Below are 27,192 nucleotides of genomic sequence, written 5' to 3' on the forward strand. Positions count from 1 at the left end.
AATGGGTTTATAAAAACTGCCAGTTCTGTATTATTGTGTCCTGATTTCTGTTACCACATTCTGTTTTTTCTTAACCAGTATTTCTCTGTGAAGGCCTCTGGGCTTTGATTTGGGAAAATATTAAAACTCTTCAAGAAATCTCTGACCATTTCAAGGGAGTGGTGTGTGTTTTTTGGAAATGGTGGTAACTACAGAGAATATTCATGGATTCTAATGACATCAGTGCAAGAAGAGTGGCAGGTATGGATTGGCTCTGGATGATCTGCTTCTTTCATCTAGTCACCTCACTAGAAGGTAAGAAAAGTTTTTACATAATGCAACAACAACAAAGTTTTCTCTAGAGAAAAAAAAAGTGTGCACTCCAGTATGCTTATCCTAGTCCAGATGAGCACTGAGAGCACATGTCTTTCTGTTTGATGGTTGATCACTATCTCAAGAAATGTAAAAAGATACTAGTATTGTTTCTAGTAGGACAGGCAAACCCTCATATGAAGGACCATTAATGAACATTTCTCAGAAGTGACAGTCTCAAGGAATAAACTTTGTCATGGGAATAAGCTCCTTGTTTATGCTTTGTGTGAACTGGATTCTTGTGTTCCTGTTCTTGCATCATGTTTGTTTTGTGAAACAATCTCTCAATGTTTATGCTGTTCTACAAGTCACTGTCCAGTGGGCTGAAATCAGGCATTTTTGCCTCTGCCTTCTGAACATCTATGCCTAGGCACAGAAAGAATGCTTTGCATTAACAAGAAGAGGCAGTTTGTGTTTAGCCAGCAGAGGAGAGGAGGGAGGGAGTAGTGAAGATAGGACGGAGAAAAGGAGGGCAGGGGAAAAGAGGGGCCAAGAAAGCGGGAGAAGAATGAACAGATGATACGAGGGAGGGTGATGAGAGCAGGAAGTAAGATGAGAGCTATGGGAGAGAGTTAGAGGAGGGCAGAGGTATTGTAAACAGTCCTCTTGTTTGTGCCAAGAAATATCCTTGCAGCTATGTGTGCTCAATGAACTGCACTGCTTTGTGATGAATGTCCATCTCTTGCATATGTGAAAGCCTCTGAAAAAGGAGGAGGGAGAGAGGGAATCAAAGAGAGACAAGGAAGGAGAGACTTAGAGGGAGGGAAAGGACAGTAATGTGACTCTAAGAAAGAGAGGGTGGAGATTGGGAAGAAAAAAATACTGTTTTTTTCTTATTAATAATGAAGAGGAAAGGTTGTTAAAACATCCCTTCTCTTAATAGGAGGGGAATGGAGTGGAAGGGAGTTCAGAGAGGAAATGATTGATATAAGATTATAATAAAAACTCTTAAATCTCTGCAACTGTGTTAACTGCTGATTTAAAACTGATTTTACAAAATACTGTGTTATTCCTTAGTGTAACTGGTAGAGGAACGGAGATAGAAAAGGGAGAGAAAATGTCCATTCTCTGCATATATGAAGTAACGCAGTGATGCCTGTAGGAACTGACATTTTTGGAATTCAGTGACCACTCCTATAAGTTTTAGAAAGAATTTAGAAAACAGTGTGTGATACAACTTCACAGATCACATGGTTGAATTTCCTGGATCAAAATAGGACGGTAAAATTCTGCCTGTGGAGATGAAACAGTAAAGGTGCCTGCCCATGAGCTGAATTTCAACTCTCAATTTAGAGTCAGGTGCGTCAGCACCTTGCATTGTGACTGTACCACATGGTCCTAGGATTGCACTCCAAAGCCAATTTGCAACTCAGAGGTAAGTATTTTTGTTGTCGTCAAAAGGCAAGAAGAATTATGCATTAGGGTCTGATAACTATGTAGAAAACTGTGCTTTACTACAGAGTTATCCATAAGGAAGAAAAAAGGCCCATGGCCATTTTGTTGACCCATTATTATATATAGTACAAACTTGAACTTCGAGTTCCAGATTGAAGGTGAACAATGTAGGGAATATCCAGTGTGGTTATCCAGTGTGGTCTTTAGTTTTTGTAAGGTTTCTTAGAAGTTTTAGGTTGTGTCTAAAATCTCGTCTCTAACTGAAAACTACTGACTGAGTGGGAAAATCAGTCAAGGTAATTTTTTTTTCCAAGTGTTTCTCAGGCATTTGAGTTAGATTTAAACAGTCTCAATGTAAATCACTTCTTGTCTCAAACTAAGCTTTGTTTGAAATTTTATAACAGGGGAAAATAATATTGATAAAACTGTAATGTAAATGCTTAAGAAAAGAAGAAGCTGTAGAGAGGGGAAGAAAAGTAGACAAGGTATTCAAACCATCTTTCTATACATAACAAAGACAGCAAATACTATTTATGCAGAATGCTTTTCAGTTATAAAGAAGGCAGTAACCTTTTACAGGACCTAATGGGACTTTAAACCCCTTTATGTCTCAGAAGTAAAGAGGTAAAGAAGCAATTAAAAATGTTTTTGTTGTTATTGTTGTTGTTTTTAATGCATTAAAAAAAATCATTAGGCTGAAGTTATTTGATACAGATCTAGTATTTGGACACACTGATTTTACTAGGAATGAGCATGTCTATCCAAAATTTTCCAGTCACAGTTTTTAGACTAGAAAAAAAATGGTATGGGAAGCAGGAGGGAAAATGGTTTTGGAAACAGAAGCCATTTGCAAACTTATTATTTCAGCTTTAAAAAAGGAAACAAGATTGCAAAAAAGTTTTCATTAAGGTTCCATTTCCCAGTGTTTAGGGCTCTACAAGAGGTTTTGAGGTTTTCGTTTGAGGAGTATTATTTTTGAGCTACATACTGGGTAAAAAAATAGATTTTTTTCCTTTTTCTCAAAAATACGTAAAGAAATACACAGAAATTTTATTTCTGTATTTATATATGTATGTAATTACTGTCTACAGTTTATCATTTAACATTTTTGTAGGTTAACCTTTTGGATTTTAAAAGTTAGTGAAGCATAGAATTTAAGAATGCCTGATGTGCTCCAGTCAAAATAGCTGAGAGGAGGTGATAACCTGCTGATGAAATAACTCTTACTAAGGCAGAGTTGAATGTTCTGTGGAATACTGGTTTTGGTTTGACTGAATTATAAATATTTACAGCTGTAAATACAAGTGGAGTTCATTTTATAGAACTCGCTTAACATGTTCCAGAGGAATGATATGTTCTGCATGTGAGTGACTGCATTTATTTTACAACAAACTCTCCAGCCTGCAAAATGACTGAACAGCCTTTCTAAATAACTTCTGGAAGCTCAAGATATAGAGAGGATAATTCTTCTGCTTTGGTAGAAATTTTTTGCATTAGAAGTGTTTCCTTGGCAAAAAAGAATATGCAGGAAAAAGGTTGTAAGGTTAGGCATTCGTATTTCATTTTTTTCATTTGCCTTTCTATTAACTGGTTGTCATCTTGGGTTATTGAAAATAATGTATTGATTGCTCAAATTGGCTTGACTTCAAAGTGGAGGAAAACTATATTTTCCTCAAAGGTAATCTTCAGAGTAAAAAATATTATTGCCTTTTATTTTATTACATATAAAGAAAGGTTTAAATGGATGTTATTTTACTTCAGGGAAAAAAGAAAGTAAAATTAACTTTTTCTTCAGTTGCCTGTGATTCACATGAGTTATTAAAATCCTAGCAAAGATTTTCTGTTATGTTCTTCCCTGTTCTTTCCTGACACTTCCCTGGATGCCAAAATCTTTGCCACATGCTTGGAAAGCCCAGGGCAGAGGAATATCCTGTTGTAGACATTCAGAACGTGAATGGGACTAGGCTAGATATGCAGCTTATTTGTAAGGGGACGGGTTATCACATCAGTCAGGCTCAGCAGCTCCACTTGATTTATTTTCTCCTATAATAGATTATTCTGTAGTCCCTGAACTAGGGCATCCCCATTCCCAGGTATGTTGAAACTGTTCACAAGCTGCAGGCTAGTTCTTACTGCCTGGAGACCAGTAGGACAGTAGACGCTATTCATGCTGCAGTGAATACTGTTTATATTCAAAGCTAATTAAAGCTTCAAAGAAAAGGAGCAATGTTCTTGTAATATACAGTATCTAGGACTTTCAGTATATGCTTCAGTGAAACCTGGATAGACCCAAGCTCACTTTTTAATGTTTATGAAACAAAAAATAATCAGGAAAACATAGATAAACTTTAAAAAATCACACTGTACTGTCATCAAAAGTAGCCAGTTTGATTGCAGTGGCAGTTGGATAAGTTCTAGACTCAATAGTGGGTGTTTGCAGAGTGACTCTCTTAAGATGTGGAAGAATACATATTACATTGTATTACTAGGAAAGTTGTAGATAATAATTTGATTTGAATGCACATGCAAAGTTGAAACTAAGTATTTAATGTAATTTTTTTTTATTTCTTGATGTCTGCGTTTCCTGACATCAGCAGAGGAGTTGAGCACCATGCTAATCCTGGCGGTTTCCCTAGACATTTAACAAAAAAGTAGGGGAGGTAAAAAGAAAAATATACAGTCATATATAAAGTTTAAAAGCTGTGCTACCTTGCAAATAGCTGTGCATTTCCGTATCCTAGACCATTCGGCTGTCATTTCTCTCTTTTGCACGTGGTACATGTGCAAAACTTCTAATTGGGGTGTGAGAATTCATCCATGTGGATGACAACTTTGATGTTTTGATAGTGTCAGCATTTTGCTCTGTCATAGCAAGCAGTCAAAAATATTATATTCATGGAACTCACTAAATACATATCCCATTGGCTCCAAGTAGGTTTCTTTATTAATTGCGTATGAGTACAGAAGTAATACAGGGAACATCCATTGAAGGAATGACTTCACAATATAGATTTATCCAAGAAAAAAAGCAAACTAATTTGTCTCATATAGGTTGGTTTTGTATATATTCTTTTACATCAGGAGGCATAGTAGCTTTATTTTTCATGTTAAGTCATAACTGAACAGTAAAAAAGACATTTTTTGTTAATAAATAACACCAAACTTTGTATTGAGTAGTTATGAACAAGTGGGATTTTTTGGCTATTTTCGTTTGGTTTTTTTACTTGTTTCATCAACTCAATATTGAAAAATAAGATACTTGTTACAGTTGCATATGTCACTAGCCATTGTTATATTATTTACTTCTCCACAATAGCTGTTCAGTTTTGGAAGAAGTTTTAGTGTATTTAAGGCTTCCCAAAGGTTTGGGATTCTGTCTCCAAGTGATAGTCCACATATATAAATATATTTGTTCAGTTGTGTGATGAAAGGCTTGTCTCCTCACACTCGAAGGGAGCACAGAGAAACAGTGAAAGGCAAGGGAACCTGAACAACCTAATAGAGAAATAAGCACCCTGACCCAGCTTCTCCCAGGGCTATCACAGGAGCATGATCAGCCCATTGCGTGGGAATGGAACCCACAGAGATAGGTCAATGGAAGTGCTCTCCAGAACACCTTGCAGATTGAGAGACGTTACTGCCAACAGGGGCATGGGACTTATGGGATGTAGGGAAGATCATATGAGGCTTCTGCAAAAGTTACAGTGGGTTGTTTAGGGGAGGAATCATAGGTAAGGAAAGGGACAGATCAAGGTGGCTTTGGGGAGGATCAAATGTAAGCAAATAGATAAAATGTGTAAACAGGCTGCTGGTCAGCACGCCTGTCAGGCCTTGACCTGCAGCTGATCACCACAGTCTATCCTATTGTCTTGATGTAACCCCAGATGCCAACTAAGCATCACACAGCCACTTGCTCACTTCCCCGCCCTGGTGGGATGAGGGAGAGGATTGGGGAAAAAAAAGTAACATCTATGGCTTGAGATAAAGACACTTTAATAGGTAAAGAAAAAGCTGCATGTGCAAGCAAAGCAAAATAAGGAATTCATTCACTACTTCCCATCCACAGGCAGGTGTTCAGCCATCTCCAAGAAAGCAGGGCCCCATCATGCATAATAGTTACTTGGGAAGACAAAACATTGTAAGTCTGAATGTCCCCTGCTTCCTTCTTCTTCCCCCAGCTTTATGTACTGAGAATGATGTCATATAGTATGGAATATCCCTCTGGTCAGTTGGGGTGAGCTGTCCCAGCTGTGTCCCCTCCCAACTGCTTGTGCACCCCCAGCCTACTCACTGGTGAGTGGTGTGAGCAGCAGAAAAGGCCTTGACAACTGTAAGCACTGCTCAGCAATGATTAAAACATCCCTGTATTATCAACATTGTTTTCAGCACAAATACAAAACAGCACCATACTAGCTACTGTGAAGAAAATTAACTCTATCCCGGTCAAAACCAGCACACCTACCGTCTTATTAAATTCAATTTTTCACTAGTTACCTGGGTGAGGGGACTTTATTTTGTCTGTATGTGTGTATATGTACGTTTAAACTGTCTGTTAAACCAGAGAGCTTTGCTGCTTGGGGCATTCAGCTGCATAGCAAGGCAAACTCTGAATGTTACCTTTTACCCTAGTGCCCTTTGTCTTAGCTACCAGTGTACATATACATTTGGGTATATTCAGAATTCAACTGGACAAGGCCTTGAGCAGCTTACTGTAAGCCTGGCCTTGAGAGGGATGTTGATCAAGATGACCTTTATACCTCCCTTCCTGCTTATTTCATTCGCTAATTCATTCTTAGCACCAGCTTCTAATCCCAGAGGTAAAGGGATTCTTTCTTTGTCTTCTCAGGATCAACTTTCTTCTGAGTGGCTATAATTTGCCTAGACTTGGGTTGCATAATTCCCTCTTGCACCACTCCACTGTTAAGACAGTGAGGACAAGTGTTCTTCAATCCAGAAAGCTGGTAGGCCACCTCTGCAATCCAGAAAGCTGGTAGGCCATCTCTGCCTTCATGAAGGTTGTCCAAGAGTCAGTCATCTTTGGGTGAACTGTCATCTTCTTGCATCAGAGGAACATTTTGCCTGTAACACAAACACTAAAGTGTTTTGCTTGAAAGTATAGGCTAACTAAAATCTGAAAATCATTAACCTGCGTATTCTGAACAGTCTGATCTGTAATAGCCACTTCCAACATCTGCCCAGTTGATCTCGATGTTGTCGTTATATAGTATAGTGCAGCCCAAGAGATTGGCTTGTGGTATAAGTATAGACCGGTATTAGCATAAGTCTTTGGGATTTTTTTTCACCCTTTCTCACCTGCAAGAACAGAGGACACTGAAATGACAGTGTAGTTAATTCTGAATGTTGTTTTACAAAGAGTGTAATGAATCCATTTCACTCTGCTACAAAAGATCATGTTGTTTTGTTTTTTTTAGTTCAGGGGAGAGAAATACAGGAGAATCATCAGCTATTTTTTCTTCTTTGAACTAAAATAACAGTCTTAATAGAAATTGGAATCTCATTTTTCAAAAATGAAAGATTAAAGTAGGAGTCAAAAAAGAATGCAGTCATAACTGCATGTGTTTAAAAGCCTTCAGATTGCTCAGATACCTTGATTATTCCTCATTTTTAATCCAGACTGGTATATTGTTCTGTTGATACTCTGAGGTCACCTCAACAAGTGTCTCTAGCAGCATCATGGACTGTCCTGGGCCTGATCTGATCTGATCTTGCAAGACCCTTCATTTTGAGCAAGATAGAAAGGTATAAGGCATTTTTTTTCCAGGTTGGTAAATTCAGCTGAACAGATCATTGCTATCTGCACTGAAGAGCAGCAGAATACTGGTCTGGCCCAGCACTGAGGATGTGGAATGCTACATCAGTTCTAATAAAGTGGCAGAGTGAAGGCTTATAGCTGTACGCTGGTATGTAGTCATTCATACTCTTAAATTATTAGCACAGTCATGGGTTTGGCCCATGCCAACTAACCTTCTCCTAAACAGTGCCTAGGCATAGATCAGAGGTTAGGATGGACCAAGGACCATTCCTTGGTTTGGATGCAACCATGCAGTTCTGTGGGGTTGGAGATTTTAGCCATGTGAACCGTACTATGCCTGTTGTCCTCAGAATTAGACAGCAGTCTAACAGCTTGTTAGATTTATGAGTGTACATGCAGCTAATGTGACTGGGGATCTGATTCAAGGCACACAGCCAGTAAGAGAGGGAGAAAAAGAAGAAAAATGGTGAGGGAGTTTTGACCGTAGGTCACCCAATGAGATTCATGTACACAACATTCTTGTGTACCTTTCTTATTTTTCCTGACTTAAAATATCCACTGTGAGAGGGACAGTTCTGTATCTGTTTACCTGTGAAATATTCATGTGCTTGATAAAGATTACCTTGCTCACTGGAGAGAAGCCACGTGGAGAATATGCTTCTTGCTAGTCATGGTAGGGCATAGGCTGCTGAGCAAATCTTCTCTATTTTTTCTCTTCTCCTTTCTTTTCTCACTTTTTATCTGGCTTTCCATGCCCTGATTAAGTTTTCTCTATTTTCTCCTAGAGTTTCCATGGAGAAGTTGCATTAAGCTTTGGTAAATGGGAGACTAGACCTGATTAGAAAGAATGTTCTTTGTTAAAAAATGAGCTCGTGTATTATTCCAGCATATCAAAGCAATGTTTGGGAACTCAATGGCAAAGTACTGACATGACAGAGTGCAACTCACGTGCCAGACTGTGCAGTTTAGACAGTAATGTGCATGGGGGTCCCTCTGCTGCCAGGACAGCCTAGGGGAATACTATGCCTCAGGGAGGCATAGGCCTTTCACAGAAGTTTTGGTGCTCAGAGGAGCCATCTGAGCTGAGCTGTCCTTCAGTACCGAGTTGCTCAGCATTTTCTGAGATCTGTTAGCTAATTCTACTGGTTGTGCTTTAGCTGTAACGAATAGCTCTTCCATTTCTGACAATACCAGATATTTTGCACTGCTTTTGAAGTATGGAACTGCATTGGCTCCTCAGGAAGGCCTAAGAAATACATGCTCTCCTGTAGGAAAATAGGGAGCATCAGTTCAGGGACACTGATGAAGCCTGAGTTCTGGATAAACTTGCTTACCTGATCATGACTAATTTTTACTTCTTGCTGATTAATGTGGAGTGAATGCCCAGGGGCACTGATAGGGATAGTGAAGTCAGCAATCCATGATTTGGAAATAGAAACTACTGAGGATGTCTCCTGTGTAAAACATGGGCCAATCATATCATTAAACCTTTGCAAGGGAAGTAATGAATCTTGTTTGTAAATAAGCTGGATGTTGCTGGGTTTTTTGGGGGTTTTTTTTCTGTTTGCTCTTTTTTTTTCTTTAAACAAAGTTTTGGGCCCCTCACTACGAGAAGGACATTGAGTTGCTGGAGCATGTCCAGAGAAGGGCAATGAAGCTGGTGAGGGGTCTGGAGAACAAGTCTTATAAGCAGTGGCTGAGGGAACTGGGGTTGTTCAGTCTGGAGAAAAGGAGGCTGAGGGGAGACCTTATCGCTCTCTACAACTACAGGTTGTAGTGAGGTGTGGGTTGGTCTCTTCTCCCAAGTAACTAGCTATAGAATGAGCAGAAATGGCCTCAAATTGTGCCAGGGCAGGTTTAGACTAGATATTAGGAAACATTTCTTTACTGGGAGAGTGGTCAAACATTGGAACAGGCTGCCCAGGGTGGTGGTAGATTCACCATCACTAGAGGTATTCAAAACATATGTGGCCATGGCACTTCAGGACATGGTTTAGTGGGCATGGTGGTGTTGGGTTGACAGTTGGACTTGATGATCTTAAAGGTCTTTTCCAACCTTAATGATTCTGTGATTCTGTGAAGATAGAAAAATGAAAATTAAAATAAGCAGACAAAAGAGATTGACTTTCCAGAATTTAAGAAAAGGTGGTCTATTTGTACAGTATATATTAACACATGAAAATACCTATTTGGTGGAGTCTTTTTCGTCCCCAATGTGCTCACTACAAATGTACACGAAAAGTGCACATGCTTGCATACCACTAACTTCCAGGGTGGTCTCAGACCTTGATGTTAGCTTCCTGAGAATACTATGTGTATAGCTTGCACTGTCACAATCTCTTCTGTATTTCTTTGTACATGAACAGAGAATAACATCTCCAAGAGTAGTCAAGTCTAGTACTTGTCTCCAGTGGTAGATTCAGTAACAATGGAAATGCAGACTTGTTGTGGGAATAAGCTAGGCCTGTGAAGTTTTGCATGTACCCTACTCCTGAGCAGTATAATGCAAAAGACTATTTAATACTGATTTTCTGATAAAACTGGGACTTGTACAGAGTCCAGCTCCAGAACAAAGTGAATGCATTACAGGATCAGCTGGGTCATCATCCTAAACTCCCACAGAAATTTGGTTCCAGAGCTGGAAAAAAAGTGTCTCAGCCTGGTGTCCGCATTTACACCTGCAAATAAAATGGGCAGTCATGGTCCTGAGGATACTAACATGCATTCATATGACTCATCTCTCTGTCCCACCCTTTCCTTTCCAAAAAGAGGGTGGCCTCATCCGTACTGCTCATTATCATAACTCTGCTCCATGCTGTCAGTGTGCTTACACTTTGCCTGGGAAAGTCTTCATCTGGCCAGAATATTGCCAAGTGACTTACTAACCATGAGTTAGCATGGTTATGTGCCTAGTACCTCTGCCCTTCTCTTGGCCCTGCTTAATTTACTATTATGGATGTAGCCTTCTCATATTTAATCTCAGAACATGAATGTATATTCAGGGTGTGTGGAAGCCCTCTACAAGACATGTTTTGGGGTGGTTTTCTTTTAGAAGCAATCTTGTGAGGGACAGATGAGATTTTAGCCTGACTTGGAAAACATAAAATACTTTTTTTTATTATTTTTTTTTTAAATATAAACAGAAATACTTCTGGATACAACTGGAGAGACCTCAGAGATTGGCTGGACCACTCACCCTTCTGATGGGGTAAGCATTTCCCTTGTCCTCTTCTTGACCACACTGCTGCTGGAAAGACATGTGTGCAGCTGATGAAGAAAGGGAAACTGGAACCAATGAGACTTGTTTTATGGATTTTGTACATATGAACAATTTGAACACAGTACGTTGTACAAAGTCAGATTGTTAAGAGAGGAGGATACTGTGTGGCATAGTGTTGCCACCTCCTTACCCTCTTCCACCCTCCTTCAGAAATACCCATGAAGTCTCCAGCCATCCCTCCACACAGATAGATTAGACTAGACTAGACTAGAATAGTTTTGTTCTGTTGGAAGGGACCTACAATGATGGTCTAGTCCAAGTGTCTAATCACTTTGGGGCTGACCAAAGTTAAAGCGTGTTATTATTGCATTGTCCAAATGCCCCTTCAACACTGACAGGCAGGGGGCATCAACCACCTCTCTAGGAAGCCTGTTCAAGTGTTTGACGACCCTCTCAGTAAAGGGATGCTTCCTAATGTCAATTCTGAGCCTCCCCTGATACAGCTTTGAACCATTCCCTCGCATCCTAACACTGCGTGCCAGGGAGAAGAGGTCAGCACCTCCCTCTCCACTTCCCCTCCTCAAAAAGCTGCAGAGAGCAATGAGGTTGCCCCTCGGCCTCCTTTTCTCCAAACCAGCCAGATCCAGTGTCCTTGGCTGCTCCTCATAGGACATGTCTTCCAGCCGTTTCACCAGCTTTGTAGGCCTCCTCTGGATGCATTTGAGTACCTTAACAGCCTTTTTAAAGGGTGGGGCCCAGAACTGCACACAGCACTCAAGGTGAGGCCACACCAATGTTAAATACAGCTGGAAAATCACCTCTTTTGACCAGTTGGTTATGCTGTGCTTGATGCACCCCAGAATGTGATTGGCTGCCAGGGCACACTGCTGACTCATACCAAGGCTGCTGTCAACCAGCACCCCCACATCCCTTTCTGCAGGGCTGTTCTCCAGCCACTCCTCACCCAGTTTATACTTGTCTGACATTCCTCCATCCCAGGTGCAGAATCTAGCATTTGTTGGTGTTAAATTTCAGGCATTGATGATTGCACAATGTTCCAATATATCTAGACCCCTCTGCAAGACCTCTTGTTCCTCAGGAGAGTCAACAGCACCTCCCAGCTTGGGATCATCAGCAAGCCTGCTAATGGTGCATTCAACTCCTGCATCCAGACCATTGATAAAAATATTGAACAGAAGTGGCCCTAGAATTGAGCCCCGAGGAACACTGCTGGTGACGAGTCCCCAGCCAGATGTAGCCCCATTCACTACAACACTGAGCCCTGCCATTCAACCAGTTCTTTACACATTGCACTGCGTACCTGCTTATCCCACAGCTGGGCAACTTGTTCAGAAAGATGCTGTGAGGGACAATATCAAAAACCTTACTAAAATCCAGAAAAATTACATCCACCACCTTCCCTTCATCCTGTAGGCAGGCAAACCTGTCATAGAAGGATATCAAATTAGCTAGACAGCTAGACTTTCCCTTTGTGAACCCATGTTGCCTGTGCCTGATTATTGCATTGCTCTTTAAATGCCTTTCAGTAGTACCCAGTGTGATCTTTGCCATAATTTTTCCAGGTACTGAGGTTAGGCTAAGGGTCTGTAGTTTCCTGGGTCTTCCCTCACAACACCCTTCTTGTAAATTGGAGTAACACTGTCTAGCTTCTAGTGAGTAGGGATCTCCACATGCTTCCAAGACCTTTGGTAGATGATCGAGGGGTCCTGCTGTAACATCTGCTAGCTACTTCAGTACTCTGGGGTGAATCCCATCAGACCCCATGGACTTACGAACATTCAGTTGATACAATTCAGCGCCCACAAATGGAAAGTCATTGTTCCTGCATTTGTGGTCCTCTGACTCAGAGGACTGGGCAGCCCAAGGTCTGTTAGTATTATTAAAGACTGAGGCAAAAAAGCATTGAATGCCTCTGCTTTTCCTTCATCTCTATTAGTTAGATGACTATCTTCAACAACTATCTGTCCAAAGTTTTCTTTAGACCTCCTCTTGCTATTGATGTACTAGCCGGTCTTGTTCAGTATCTTTACTGATGACCTGAATGAGGGGATCGAATGCTCTGTCAGTAAGTTTGCAGATGACACCAAGTTGGGTAGGAGTGTTGATCTGCTGGAGGGTAGGAGATCTCTGCAGAGGGATCTGGACAGACTGGGTTGATGGGCTGAGGTCAGCTGTATGAGGTTTAGTAAGGCCAAGTGCCAGGTCATGCCCTTTGGTCACAACAACCCCATGCAATGCTACAGGCTTGGGGAGGAGTGGCTGGAGAGCTGCCCGGTGGAAAAGGACCTGGTGGTGCTGGTTGACAGCTGGCTGAACATGAGCCGGCAGTGTGCCCAGATGGCGAAGAAGGCCAACAGCGTCCTGGTCTGTATCAGAAATAGTGTGTCCAGCAGGAGTAGGGAAGTGATTGTACCCCTATGCTCGGCACTAGTGAGGCCGCACCTCGAATACTGTGTTCACTTTTGGGTCCCTCACTACAAGAAGGACCTTGAGGTGCTGGAGTGCATCCAGAGAAAGGCAATGAAGCTGGTGAGGGGTCTGGAGAAGAAGTCTTACAAGGAGTGGCTGAGGGAACTGGGGTTGTTCAGTCTGGAGAAGAGGAGGCTGAGGGGAGACCGTATCGCTCTCTACAACTACCTGAAAGAGGCTTGTGGTGAGGCGGGTGTTGGTCTCTTCTCCCAAGTAACTAGTGATAGAATGAGAGCAAAAGGCCTCAAATTGCACCAGGGGAAGTTTAGACTGGATATTAGGAAAAAATTTCTTTACTGAGAGAGTGGTCAAGCGTTAGAACAAGCTGCCCAGGGAGGTGGTAGAGTCACCATCACTGGAAGTATTCAAAAAATGCGTGGATATGGTTTAGGGGGCATGGTCACGTTGGGTTAACAGTCAGACTTGATGATCTTGAAGGTCCTTTCCAACCTTAGCGATTCTGTGATTCTGTGATTCTGTGATTCTGTGATTCTGTGATTATGTATGTGCTTCATCTATCATACCCAGGGCCTTGTACCTATTCTGTAAAAGCCAGTTGGGAGGGTAAGGAGGGGTTTCTCTTACAGCTCCATGCAGTAAGCTGCTTCTACCCCTCCCTTGTGCCTTCCTCCTGGCACAAAACAAATCCTGGACCTGCCCCTGGAGTGGCCATGCCGGGTTGACTTGTGTGCATCAGAAGTGGGAAAGCACAGCTCCAACTGTGGTAAAGTTGGGTAGAAGGGACTTCTGCTTTAATGTTTTCTCCAAAGAACAGTGTCTTGTTTCTCTGTCTCATTTGTTTGTATTGTGTGTCTTATCTGTGAAGATAGGGGAAAATAGGAAGGAAAATACGACAATTTCTCTGGGGAAACAGGAGGGAAATAAGTGTGACTCTGATTTTAAGATTCTTGATGCCATGCAACAGGTTTGCATGAATTATGTTTTCTGTCACAACAGTTCTTATTTGCAGGCTTTAACAGCTCTTCTCTACAGGGTCATACTTTGTCCTGTCTAGAGCACTGTGCTGCACATGCAGGTTCAAGTCTTGTCATAGATACGGCAAGGAGAAGGGAGGGGATGAAGAAAGCCTGTCCTGTATTTTTAGTGCAGTTGAACACCAAATCTACATTTTTTTTACTATTTCTTCTTCCTTTTCTCTCCCATACATCCATTATAGTGGGATGAGGTAAGTGTCCTGGATGACAAGAAGCGCCTGATCCGAACCTTTGAAGTCTGTAACGTGGCTGAACCAGGTCAGAATAACTGGTTGCGTACTAACTTCATAGAGCGACGCGGAGCCCATCGAGTCCATGTCCGTCTCCGTTTCTCAGTGAGAGACTGTGCCAGCATGCGCACTGTGGCCTCTTCTTGCAAAGAGACTTTCACACTCTATTACCACCAGTCGGAGGCTGACATAGCCTCTCAGGAACTGCCAGAGTGGCATGAGGGCCCCTGGACTAAAGTGGATACTATTGCAGCTGATGAAAGCTTTTCCCAGGTGGACAGCACTGGGAAGGTGGTAAAGATGAATGTTAAAGTACGTAGCTTTGGGCCACTCACAAAGCATGGCTTCTACTTGGCCTTCCAGGACTCAGGAGCCTGCATGTCCCTGGTGGCAGTCCAAGTCTTTTTCTACAAGTGCCCAGCTGTGGTGAAAGGATTTGCCTCCTTCCCTGAAACTTTTGCTGGAGGGGAGAGGACCTCACTGGTGGAGTCACCAGGGACATGTGTACCAAATGCTGAAGAGACAGGCATGACTGGATCTTCAGGTGTTCGGTTGCACTGCAATGGAGAAGGGGAGTGGATGGTGGCCATTGGACGATGCACCTGCCAGGCTGGTTACCAGCCTGTTGATGATGAACAAGCCTGCCAAGGTGAGAGATCCTTTTTCCCCACCCCCTAGGCAGCCACTTCTTTGTTGGTTCTCTGTATTAGCAGTATTTGGCATTTGCCAGAAGTTCACAGAGCTAGAAGATTAAATAATTTCTCACAGAGAACACTTACTAGCAGCCTCTTCTTTCACTTTTAGTGCCTCAGACTGGAGTTGGAGAGACCAATTCTTGGTGCTAAGAACATGGTTGGAAACTCCATTCAGGCCTTAGTTCAGGCTGCCACCAGAGACAGCCTGTTAGACTACATGTACAGAATAAGCAGGAGTTGGTAATGAGCTAGCTCTAACATAGTTCCACTTCTTTACCAAGAGGCAACGGTGTTAGAGGAGAGATGCTGCATGGAGCAAAGCTGAGCCCAGAGCTAATACACTCTACCATCCTAACTAGTTTGGGCCCTTTTGCTAGTGCTGGTGGAACTAGTGATAAAAAAAAGAAAGGGGAAATGGCAGCAGCCTGGTCATGGGACAGGGAACAATCAGCAGGGATCTATGAGTCTGGCTCAGTAATAAAAAACAGTCATAATGGTATTATCATTACCTCTAATGTGCTCTCTGCCCTAGGGCCCATGGTATTTTCTGTGAAATGCTTGTAGGAGGAAATAGAATAAATTACCTATCACCCAGTAATAGTATTGGACCAACATCTGACCAAGCCTGAACACCCAGTCTAACATCATGACTGTCTTCCTATCTCAAGCTTAAGACAGTCGACTAAACCAAACTGCATATGTTGGTTATATAATTTTGTGTATAATGTTCTTCTGGTGCTTCCTTGGTTTTAATATGAATTTACTCAAGATGTCTCAGCAATGTAAAATGTTTCTGCACCACACTTAGTACTCTAAACATCCAAAGTCAACCAAATTATGAACCTTAATGTTAGAAGGTATTTTTTCTCCTCATGTTTCTCATAAACTCCTCTGGCTTGATCACTTTTCCTAATCTCTTCTCCTGCTAACAATATGTTGCTGTCCTGTCTGAGTGGAGCCACATTCAGCTAGCTTAGTCCCCTTGTTTGGTGATTCTTTGCATGGAGTTCTTTCCAGGACTTCTCTACTGTATGTTCTCCATTCTTCCTAAGAACAGAAGTACACTGTGATACAAAGTTGCTACAGTGTTCTATATGAAATACAGAACAAAAGCAATAGCCCAAGGGCAGATTTCTACTAATGATCCTGCAGAGAGCTCTTCTTCATAAGACTGAAGAATGAACTAAGTATAGGGAGGAGAAGCAAGTTTCCTTCTTATGCTTTAGTAGAAGAGTGTGTGGGCATGGTCTTCCCCCTCACCATATGGAAGTCTGTGGGGTCCTTCCTGGACCAGCTGTTACCTCTTTATTTAGAACAAAGAACCAGTCTGAGGATATAGATAAGGAGATAAAAAAGCCCTTTTTTTTCCTGCCTGCTACTGTGAGTTAAGATACTTTCTTTCATTAGTTTCATAAGACTCCCTGCTGTTTCTTACTATATGGCAAATTTCTCCAGCTAAATAGAAGAGTGAAACAATATCCTTTAGTAAGCCTTCTAGGTGATGAGGGATGTGATGTGTGTGGGCTTCACTTTTGACTTTATCCAAGCAGACTTTTTCTCACGCTGAACAGTCAGAAAGGATAGTGGAAGTTTACAGAGGAAAAATGAAGGTTGGGACCTTAGCTCCTTTTCTTTCTGTAGATGTATACACAGAGGATGCCTTTCTTTGCAAGGTTTCCTGCAACTCTTAAGTGTTTTTCCACATAGAAGGCCAGAAATTGGAAGTTCTGGGTGACTAGGCCATCCTAGACTACTGGTTCCCAAAATTCTGGACTGACTGTCTGTTCTCCCACGTCTTCTGTCAGATCAACAGATTCACTACTAAAAACAGTTGTTCCCGGATTCCATCCCCACAAACCATTTTACCATATAATGTGTTTCTTGGGATTCACTGTCCACTGCTTATCACTGCCTTTTAGCTAAAAGTCACATGGGATTTAAGTTACCAGGTGCTTTTGAAAATAATACTTAGAATTCATGAATGAGACTCTTTAAAAAATATTTAAAAAATGAAGACAAAAAAGAGGAGAGAAATGACTACTTGATAAAGTGCTAAGCTGACTTCCAAATGAAGAAGGTGAGGTCTCAGCTTGAAAAATCACTGAAATAGAACTATTAATTTAAGAGTACAGAGATTATCTATTTTTTCTTTTCAAGTCCAAATACAAACTAATTCCAAGTCAGTTCTGCCAATCAGGTTCCATGTCTGTTTTTCTACTCAGTCCATAGCAGTATCCAATGTGATGTTTGTTCCACATCACTGAAAATGTGCCATTACTGTATCAGTATTACCCCTACATCTACAATTACCCTTCAGCTACTGACCTGCTGTTTCTGTACCTCAGAATACTGACTTTTCTCCCTTTATCCAGCTTTGGTGTCTTAGGGAGAGAAGATCATGGGACTACAGGAGAAAAACATAGATGGAACCATACTTAGAAAGGAATAGAGTGGAGGGAGTTATTTCAATTATGAAATTGGGGGCAGGTCTTTACATCCTTGTTGAAGTCCCCTTGTTGGACTTGAGCTGCTGATCCCCTTGTTGGGTATCATAGTGTATTGGATTTATGTGTCAAGAGTGGTATGTGTGTAGTGGTGGGGCTCATGGGGTGGCCCCTGTGGCAAGAGGGCAGGGGCTGTCCCATGCCAGACACAGCTTTTTCCAGTGGACCCACCACAGGACAGACCTGAGCCCATTAGCCATGTGTGTGGCACCTCTGCACAAAAATTTAAGAAGGGGCAGAATACACTAGCCAGAGAGAGGAGGCGGGAACAAAAAGAGTGAGTAACAGCAGGGGGAACACCAAGGTCAGAGAATGAGGAGTGGAGGTACTCCAGGCGCTGGAGCAGATATTCTCTGCAGCTTGTGGAAGAGCCCATGCTGGAGCAGATGGATATTTTCTGAAGGAACTGTGGCTTGTGGAGAGCCCGCACTGGGGCAGGGGAAAAGTGTGAGAGGGAAGGAGTGACACAGAGAAACTGCACACCCCATATCCTATCCTGTGATACTTGGGTGGAGTAGAAGTGTTTGGAGTGAAAAGAGTTAAGTTGAGCTTGAGAGAGGGAGGAGGGAAGGTGTTGTTTTAATGTTTGGTTTTGTCTTCTTGTTACCCAAATCTATTTTAATCAGCAATAAATTACATTAAATTTCCCCAAGCAAAGCCTGTTTTGCCTGTGATAGAAACTGGCAAACAATCTCTTTATCTCTACCCTCAAGATTTCTCATCCTGCTTTCTCCCTATGTATTGCTGAGGAGGGGGAGTGAGAGAGTGGCTGGGAGAGTTTTCCAAAGTTAACCCACGACACGTTGTCTTCTCCTCTCTTCTTTCCCTCGATGTTTCTGAGAGTACTGAGGAAGCAAAAGTCTGCCTGTCTTCTGTAGTACTGTAATTGGCTCTTCTTCTATAGGATGCAAGGGTGTATGAAGAAGTCAGATGGAGAAAAGGATTCCATAAAATTTTGCATATCCTGTCACCATATGTAGTCCCTTCTAACTGCAGAAGGACTCACATCTGTATTACTAATAACTGCAGGAACTAGTAACCGTGCACACAGTTGTTTGGGGGCTCATTTGGGAAGAATATTGCATGATTATTTTTGTGTTATTAAAAAGCTGCCCTTCCTCACCAGCAAGGATAAATTTTTCAGTGTGTGAGGCTAAGAAAGTGTTAAGATTTATGTTAAAGCGTGAGCTTCAGTAGTCTGCTAAAAATATGTATATTAGCAAAGAAAACAAACGCACAATAAGCTCTTCTCAAATTTTAAGCACTTCAAAGATGCTTCCTTTAAAACCATAAAATAATTTACATTGCAGGGATCTGTGCAAGCCATCTGCTCCAACCCCATGCTCAAAGCAGTATCAAATTTTGTTAGGTCACTCAAGGCCTATTCTAGTCTAGTTTTCATTATTCCTGAAGGTGAAGATTCCACAATATCCCTGGGCACAATGTCCCATGTTCCAGTGTTTGATGACACCCATGGTGAAATTTCTTTTCCTATATAGAAGGAGATTGTAATAAGATGAAATAAGAGATTATTACAACTTGTGTCTGTTGTTTCATGTTCTACCACCTTGTGCTTATACTTGTTTATATCGTCCCATTAGGTGGCTGATGCCAACCGTAAGTTGTTCCCCACACCTTCTCTTCCATAAAATGAACAAATGCCTCTCCTGAGTAAAAGCTTTAACTTCGAGGTAAACTCACAGTTGATAATGTTTGGTGCCTTGTGCTAGATTACCTTTTTTTTTTTTTTCCCCTTACATATTGCTCTTTTAATCAGCTTCTCCAGCTTTATTCTGCTACATACATTTTGGTGCTTTTCAAGTAGTTTGTTGCATTTCCTATATGCAGTGGTTACTCTCTACTCATATTCCCTCCTTCCCCTGCCCAAATCTTTCCTCTCTTGTTTTGTATTTTTTCTTCACACGGCCCATTCCTTGGCAGTCCTTCCAATATATAACTAGCTAGTAATTGCTTCAGCTCCACCTCATTTACCTAAAAATCCCTTACTCAACTAATCTCCTGTCAACAGTTCAGCAAGAAAGAGTTCTTAGTCACTTCATTTATTTTATCTCAACTGATTTGATGCTCTTCTTTTCCATTTAAAAAACCCAAAAGCCAACTCTTCTCTCCTTATGTTTCTTTCATTTTCCACTATCTCTTTCCCACCAAAATAATTGTAGAAACTATGAAATTCTAGAGCAACCTATTGCTTCACCATACCTTGCTTCTAACTCTGGCTGATCTCACCTTATTCAGAACAAGATGTAAGATACACAGTAACAGTCACTGTGGAATAGCCTGCCCCAGTGGGAAATTAGCTCCTATCAACGTAAGATAGTCACAGGCTTATTTCTGGGAGGAAAAATAGGAGTGTTTTAGATAAAAGTTACTTAGATTTTTCTTTTCTAGTGTGTGTTCTGCATGCTAATTATGCCATCTTTCTTGCATTATAAGAGATTAATGTTTAAATCATATTTCTACAATATTATCAATTATTAAATCCTTTCTATCATCCTGCCCTGTGTAATTGCCAAACTCCATCACTCTTTCCAGCTGATTTAGTTCCAGGCTTATTCTAGCAGTGCCTCCCATTATTTAGTTAAGGCAAGTGGCATGACCCATACTAGTCCTCTTTTAAACTCCATGTTGATTCTGCTTTGCCTAGTGTAATTCTCATTTGAGGCCCTCTGTGGGTCTGCACATCCAGGTTTCCCTAGGCCTCAAATTCAGCTACATCCATTCATCTCTCCCAGTTTGACTCCAATGCCAGCTTTGACACTCTGTTCATTTTCAATACTCTCACATCCAATATTCATTCTTGCTGCCCCACAGCACACCTGGGAGCAGAACTTCAATGTAAGAAATAGATCACTTGTCTCAGTAAAGAAGAGAACAATTTTATGCTCTTCTAAATGTCTTCCTATGTCCCAGCTCAGTTCCACATCATACCTGGGTACAAAAAGTCAGTGTTAGAAATCTCTCAGAAACTGCTCTTCTGTCCTCCCAAGTGGAACTCGTCTCCAGTGAGCAGTCAGGCAGATACAGGCTATGCAGGGGTGAGTGTTTTAGAGTGGAGCTGAGGAAAACTGGGTCAGTGTCTCTGAGATGAGCTGTGCCCAGCTGAACTGTTGTGGCATTCTAACATTGTGCCAAGATATGAAAAATGACAGAGACAAGCTGAGGAAAAAGCACTTGCACACTCCAAACTCTGCCTTCTCCTTTCACAGTAACCTTGACTTGATGGGAAGTGGCAGCTTGCTCTGCCCCCTGAGGTGCTAGCTCTGCGAGCCTCTGTCCTTGCATTGGATATTGTGAATCAATGAGAGCTAAATCTGTGTTTTCTTGGAAAGTACTGATGCCTGGGGGGTGATCAAGTTGTATATCCCCAGTGACAAGGCCTGTCTCTTAAATGTTGTTGGTGTTTTTTGTGAAATTGTTCTGCAGGCACACAGTGGAGGTGTTTTGGGAGAAGGTGTTCTTACTCAGATTTTCTCTGGGATGGTCCTGAAATGACAGTGCTCACTAAAGCAAAACATGCTAGTCCTAGTGATGGTGGGCTTATTTCAGCTTGGGTATTTTATGACTGTCTCCAGTGAGCATATTAGTCATCTGCAGAGACTGTAGGACCACAGCAAGTGGATGTGATGCCATGATCTGCCTTAAGAAGGGAATGTAAGGTACATGAACACTGAAAAATATCATGGTGTGAAAAAAGGGATCCTTCAGAAACAAATGAGAGATGGATTCTCTCTGTGTGTGGAACGACAGCCCTAGGCTCACTGTAAGTGCTGGAATAAAAGGAAGTGGCTTTTGCCTATTTAGATTACCAGGGGATTTTTTCTCTTTCCTCCTGACCTGACCTTTGATATACTATTTATAGAGTGACTGGACTGAGGCAATGCCAGGAAAAGCTCCATGTCATGGGAACAATTATTGTTGTCATCTGTGGGCTAAAGTCCTGAGTGCATTGAGCTAGCATATCTTAGGCAATTTTGGAAAGGAATAAAGGTGCTCATTATTGTAAGCAGCTCTGTGACTGGATGAAAGGCAAGAGTTGGGGTTTAGGTGGAAGCACAAGGTGTGTAATAGCTGCAGGCCCTGCCTGTGGAGGCCTTTCTTTAGCTACATGGAGGCCAGTTAGTGTCTACTGTAATCAGTCCAGCCTTATTGGCCAAAATTGCAAATGTAAAATATAAGAAACTATGAATTTTAGGTCATTGTTTTTTTGGAGTTTTTTTCAATTATCTTTTCATTAGGAAGGTGGGGGAAATGTGAATCATGTTTAAATCAGCTTTGCTTGCGGTATGCTGTAAGATTTCATCGTGCTGTTTTTCTTCTGGAAGTAGAAATACCCAGGGGCAGAATGAGAGTTTCAAAACATGATTCTTTCTCTGTATCTACATCACTACTGGAAATACCAGTGTGAGATAAAAGGCTTATGCAGTAATCAATTTTTATCACTAAGCAACAGGAAAATAATTATTGTGGAGAGTTCTTTCCTCCTAAGTTGCTGTGGATTCCACTCCATAGTTCTTCAGATGGCATTTCTGTCATACGAATTCAATTGGGCAGGTGAGCCTCTTAATTATGGTTTTTCTTTAAACTTTTCTTTGTCTCCTTTAAACCCTTTTCTAAGGTTCCTCCCTCAGAGGGAAACTGCCCTTCCTATTTTCATATCACTTCTGAACATCTGAAATGAGAGGTACCCCAGTGTCAAGAACTTTCACAGAATCACAGAATGACAGAATCATTAAAGGTTGGAAAAGATCACCAAGTCCAATCATCAACCCAACACCACCATGCCCACTAAACCATGTCCTGAAGTGCCACGTCCACACGTTTTTTGAATACTTCCAGTGATGGGGACTCTACCACCTCCCTGGGCAGCCTTGGTTCCAATGCTTGACCACTCTTTCAGTAAAGAAATTTTTTCCTAATATCCAGTCTAAACTTCCCCTGGCACAATTTGAGGCCTTTTGCTCTCGTTCTATCACTAGTTACTTAGGAGAAGAGACCAACATCTGCCTCACCACAAGCTGGCTGTCAACCAGCACCACCAGGTCCTTTTCCACCGGGCAGCTCTCCAGCCACTCCTCCCCAAGCCTGTAGCGTTGCATGGGGTTGTTGTGACCAAAGGGCACGACCTGGCACTTGGCCTTACTAAACCTCATACAATTGACCTCAGCCCATCAACACAGCCTGTCCAGATCCCTCTGCAGAGACTTCCTACCCTCCAGCAGATCAACACTCCTACCCAACTTGGTGTCATCTGCAAACTTACTGACGGATCACTCAATCCCCTCATCCAGATCATTGATAAAGATATTGAACAAGACCGGCCCCAAAACTGAGCCCTGGGGAACAGTGCTTGTGACCAGCCACCAACTGGATTTGACTCCATTCACCACAAGTCTCCGGGCTCAGCCGTCCAGCCAGTTTTTTCACAGTGAAGAATACACCTGACTAAGCCACAAGCCGACAGTTTCTCTAGGAGAATGCTGTGGGAGACGGTGTCAAAGGCTTTACTAAAGTCCAGGTAGACAACATCCACAGCCTTTCCCTCATTCACTAGGAGGGTCACCTGGTCATAGAAGGAGATCAGGTTGGTCAAGCAGGTCCTACCTTTCATGAACTGGCTGGCTGGGCCTAATCCCTTGGTTGTCCTGCACATGCCCTGTCAGCACACTCAGGATGAACCTCTCCATAGTCTTCCCCAGTATCGAGGTCAGGCTGACAGGCCTGTAGTTACCCAGATCCTCCTTCGGCCCATCTTGTAGACGGGCATCACATTGGCAACTCTCCAGTTGACTGGGATCTCCCCTGTTAACCAGGACTGTTGACAAATGATGGAGAGTGGTGTGGCAAGCTCCTCTGAAAGCTCTCTCAGTACTCTTGGGTGGATCCCATCAGGCACCATAGACTTGTGGGTGTACGGATGGCATAGCAGGGCCATTTAGTGTTCCCTGTACACCCACAAACATATGTTTTGAAAGATCTGGCAGTGGGGCAGCCACACATACAAACATATATGCAGAAATCTTAATTTGCATATATTTGAGGGAAATCACAGAATGGCTGTGATTGGAATAGACCTCAGGAGGACATCTTCTCCAACCCTTCCCTGTTCAAGCAGGGTCATCTCAAGCAGGTTGCCCAGGATTACGTCCAGACCGCTTTCAAATATCTCCAAGGTTGTAGAGTCTAAAACCCCTCTGGGTAACCTTCTCCAGTGCTTCGTAGTAAAAAGTGTCTCCTTCCGCTCAAAGGGAACCTCCTGTGTTTCAGTTTGTGCACAGTGCCTCTGGGTACTGCCACTGGGGCACCACTGAAAAGAGCCTGTCCCTGTCCTCTTTGCATCCTCCCTTCAAGTATTTGTGCACATTGAGGAGATCCCTGCAAGCCTTCTCTTCTCCAGGCTGAAGAGTCCCAGCTCTCTCAGCCTCTCCTCATATGAGAGTATGTCCATGCCTCTCTTGTACTGGGAAGCCCAGCACTGGACACAGGACTCCACGTGTGGCCTCACCAGAGCTGACTAGAGGGGAAAGATAGCCTCCCTCGACATGCCGGGAACACTCCTCCTGATGCAGCCCAGGATACCATTGGCCTTCTTTGCAGAAAGGGCACATTGCTTGCTCTTGTTCAACTTGGTGTCCACCAGGACCCCTCAGGACAATTTCTGCAAAGCTGCTTTCCAGGTGGTCAGCCCCCACCATATACCGGTTCATGCGATTATTCCTCCCCAGGTGCAAGACTTTGCCGTTCCCCTTGTTGAACTTCCTGAGGTCCCTGTCAGCCCGTTTCTCCAGCCTGTCGAGGTCCCTCTGGATGGCAGTGCAACCTGCTGGTGTATCAGCCTCTCCCAATTTTGTGTCATCATCAAACTTGCTGAGGGTACACTCTGCCCCATCATCCCTGTCATTAATGAAGGTGTTGAACAGTATTGGATCCAGTATTGACCCCTGGGGTACGTCGCCAGGTGCTGGGCCTCCATCCAGACTTCATTCCACTGGTCACCACCCTCTGGGCTCAGTTGTTCAGTCAGTTTTTTCAATTAACCTCACTGTCTGTTCATCCAGCCCACACCAGGTTGTCTGTGACGATATTAGGAGAGACAGTGTTGAAAGCCGTACTGAAGTCAAGGTTGTCAATACCCACTGCTCTGCCCTCATCTACCAAGCCAGTAACTTCATCACAGAAGGTTGCTGAAGCCCGAGTTCCCCTTTGAGAATCCATGCTAGCTACTCACAATTACCTTCTTGTCCTTCATGTGTCTGCAAAAGGCTTCCAGGATTAGTTGTTCCACCACGTTCCCAGGGATCAAGATGAGGCTGAACTGCCTCCATTTCCCAGGGTCCTTCTTGCCATTCTTGAAGATAGGAGTGACATTTGCTTTCCTCTAGTCCTCAGGGACCTCTCACAGTCACCATGATCATTCAAAGATTATCAGGAGTGGCCTCAAAATGACATCAGCCAGCTCCCCTCATGGGTGCATACTGTCAGGGCCATGAAATTATGTAGGTCCAGTTTGCCTAAATATTCTCTCACCTGATCTTCTACTAAGAAGAAGATCACCCCTGCTCCCAACTTCTCCGTGGTCTCTGGGACCTAAAGGCCAGTCTTACTAGTAAAGACTGATGTGAAGAAGATAGCCTGTGTCACCAGGTCCCCTGTGCCACCTAGCAGTGGGCCCACATTTTCTTTAGTCTTTCTTTAGCCAATATATGTACTTGGAGAAGCCCTTCTTGCTTTTGACATCCCTTTCCAGTTGTGATTCCAGGTAGGCTTTGTCTTTCCTAACCGTGTCTCTGCAAGCTTGGACAGTGCCTCTATGTTCCTCCCAGGTTCCCTGTCCCTGCTTCCACCTTCTGTATACTTCCTTTTTATGTCTGAGTTTAGCTAGGAGGTAGCATGATCAAACATGCAGGCCTTTTGGTACTTTTTGCCTGAATTCCTGCTTGTTGGTATGGTCTGCTTTTGCACCAGGAGGAGGTAATGCTTGCACATTAACTAGCTTTTTGGGGGGGCCACTCTTCCGTGCAGGGCCTTATCCCATGGGAATCCTCCAGGCAGATCCCCAAAGGGGTCACATCTGCTCTCCTGAAGTTCAGTGTTATGAGCTTGCTTTTTGCCCTGCTCACTCCTCTCAGGATCTTAAACTCCACCATCTCATGGTCACTGCAGCCAAGGCTGCCTTCAGCCTTCACAGCACCAGTGAGCCCTTCCTTGTTTGTGAGCATGAGGCCCAGCAAGGCACCTCCCCTTATTGCCTCCTCTATTGCTTGGGTCAGGATGTAGTCACTGATGTTTTCCAGGAACTTCCAGGATTGCTTATGCCCTGCTGTGTTGCTCCTCCAGCAGATATTAGGGTGGTTGAAGTCCCCCTTGAGGATCAGTGCCTCTGAACGTGAAGCTATGTAGAGCTGTCAGCTCTCAGCTCCATTCAGTTTTCCACATGTACGCATCTAAGGCCATCTGAGACACCCTGGTGTAGCCAAGAAATCTACTAAGGCCTAGCAAACATGACACAGGAACAGTAGAAGACCCAGTACCTACTGGAATGTCGTCTGGAAGACAGAGAGAATGGATACCAGGGGCTTCTCAAATGTATGGGCAACTGAATTGCTCCTTGGGTCTTTGCTTTAGAGTGAGTCAAATTGCTCATTAGGTTCCGCTGATTGTATTGACTGGGGATGGGATTCGGCTGCCTATCATGGGTATCTGCATGTAATACGGACTGACTGTCACATGCCAGAGATGTTCATGGTCTACCGAGAATGGCACTTGGCTGTGCTCTGCACAAGTGGGGATCACCCTGTACAGTTGTACTAGTGTGCACTTCTTCACATTCCTTCCTTATGTAGTCTGTTGACTTAGGTAGACTTCTAGGCTTGCTGGCCTGTGTTGCTGGTTTGAGCAGATACTACAGTCAAGGACACCAGCTTTATTAGAAAACTGCAGAAACTCATCAAACATTAGTAACTCAGAGAATGTAGCATTTTCAAGGTACTCAAAATATCTTAAATCCACCCCTGTGTGCTACCAGGAAGAAAATTTGTCCCAATATGTAAAAGAGTTGCAACTGACAGCCCACAAAAAATAGAATCTGGGAGCTGTATTTAACTGGTGTTTGGACTTCTTTACAGCTTTAATTATGTTTTATGTGTGCAAGCATTTTCCATAGATTTGCTATCTATAAAAATAAATGGTATACAAAAAGCAGTTCTTTTTGAGGCTTCCCTAGAGGTCTCAGCTCACAAATGTTGTTTGCACTCAATGAAGAATTAGAATAGTATAGTATAGTATAGTATAGTATAGTATAGTATAGTATAGTATAGTATAGTATAGTATAGTATAGTTCAGTTGGAAGGAACCTACAAAGGTCATCTAGTCCAACTGCCCAGACTGGATTGAATCAGGCTAGTGATTTCAGCTGTCATTGGACACAGACCTAGCATGTGTTCATTTATAAACCCCATGTGGAAAGAGCAAAATGAATAAAAGTGACAAATCAACATAGAACTGGACACTTGTATACACAA

The 27,192-nt window shown here is 42.7% G+C and overlaps 1 protein-coding gene across 1 annotated transcript in view; it reads left to right on the plus strand.

Annotated features, from left to right (window-relative positions):
- Positions 1 to 203: 203 nt before the first annotated feature.
- Positions 204 to 27,192, plus strand: part of LOC309414321 (ephrin type-B receptor 5) — a gene marked incomplete at both ends in the record, with an annotated part of 64,697 nt that continues 37,708 nt past the window's right edge. Inside the window, 3 exons of the mRNA XM_082011630.1 lie at positions 204 to 294; positions 10,663 to 10,727; positions 14,407 to 15,103. Of these exons, the coding sequence (XP_081867756.1) occupies positions 204 to 294; positions 10,663 to 10,727; positions 14,407 to 15,103 (853 nt within the window). The remainder of the gene's footprint in view (positions 295 to 10,662; positions 10,728 to 14,406; positions 15,104 to 27,192) is intronic.

Source organism: Phaethon aethereus, assembly GCF_964289735.1.
Source record: "Phaethon aethereus genome assembly, chromosome: 1".
Classification (NCBI taxonomy): domain Eukaryota; kingdom Metazoa; phylum Chordata; class Aves; order Phaethontiformes; family Phaethontidae; genus Phaethon; species Phaethon aethereus.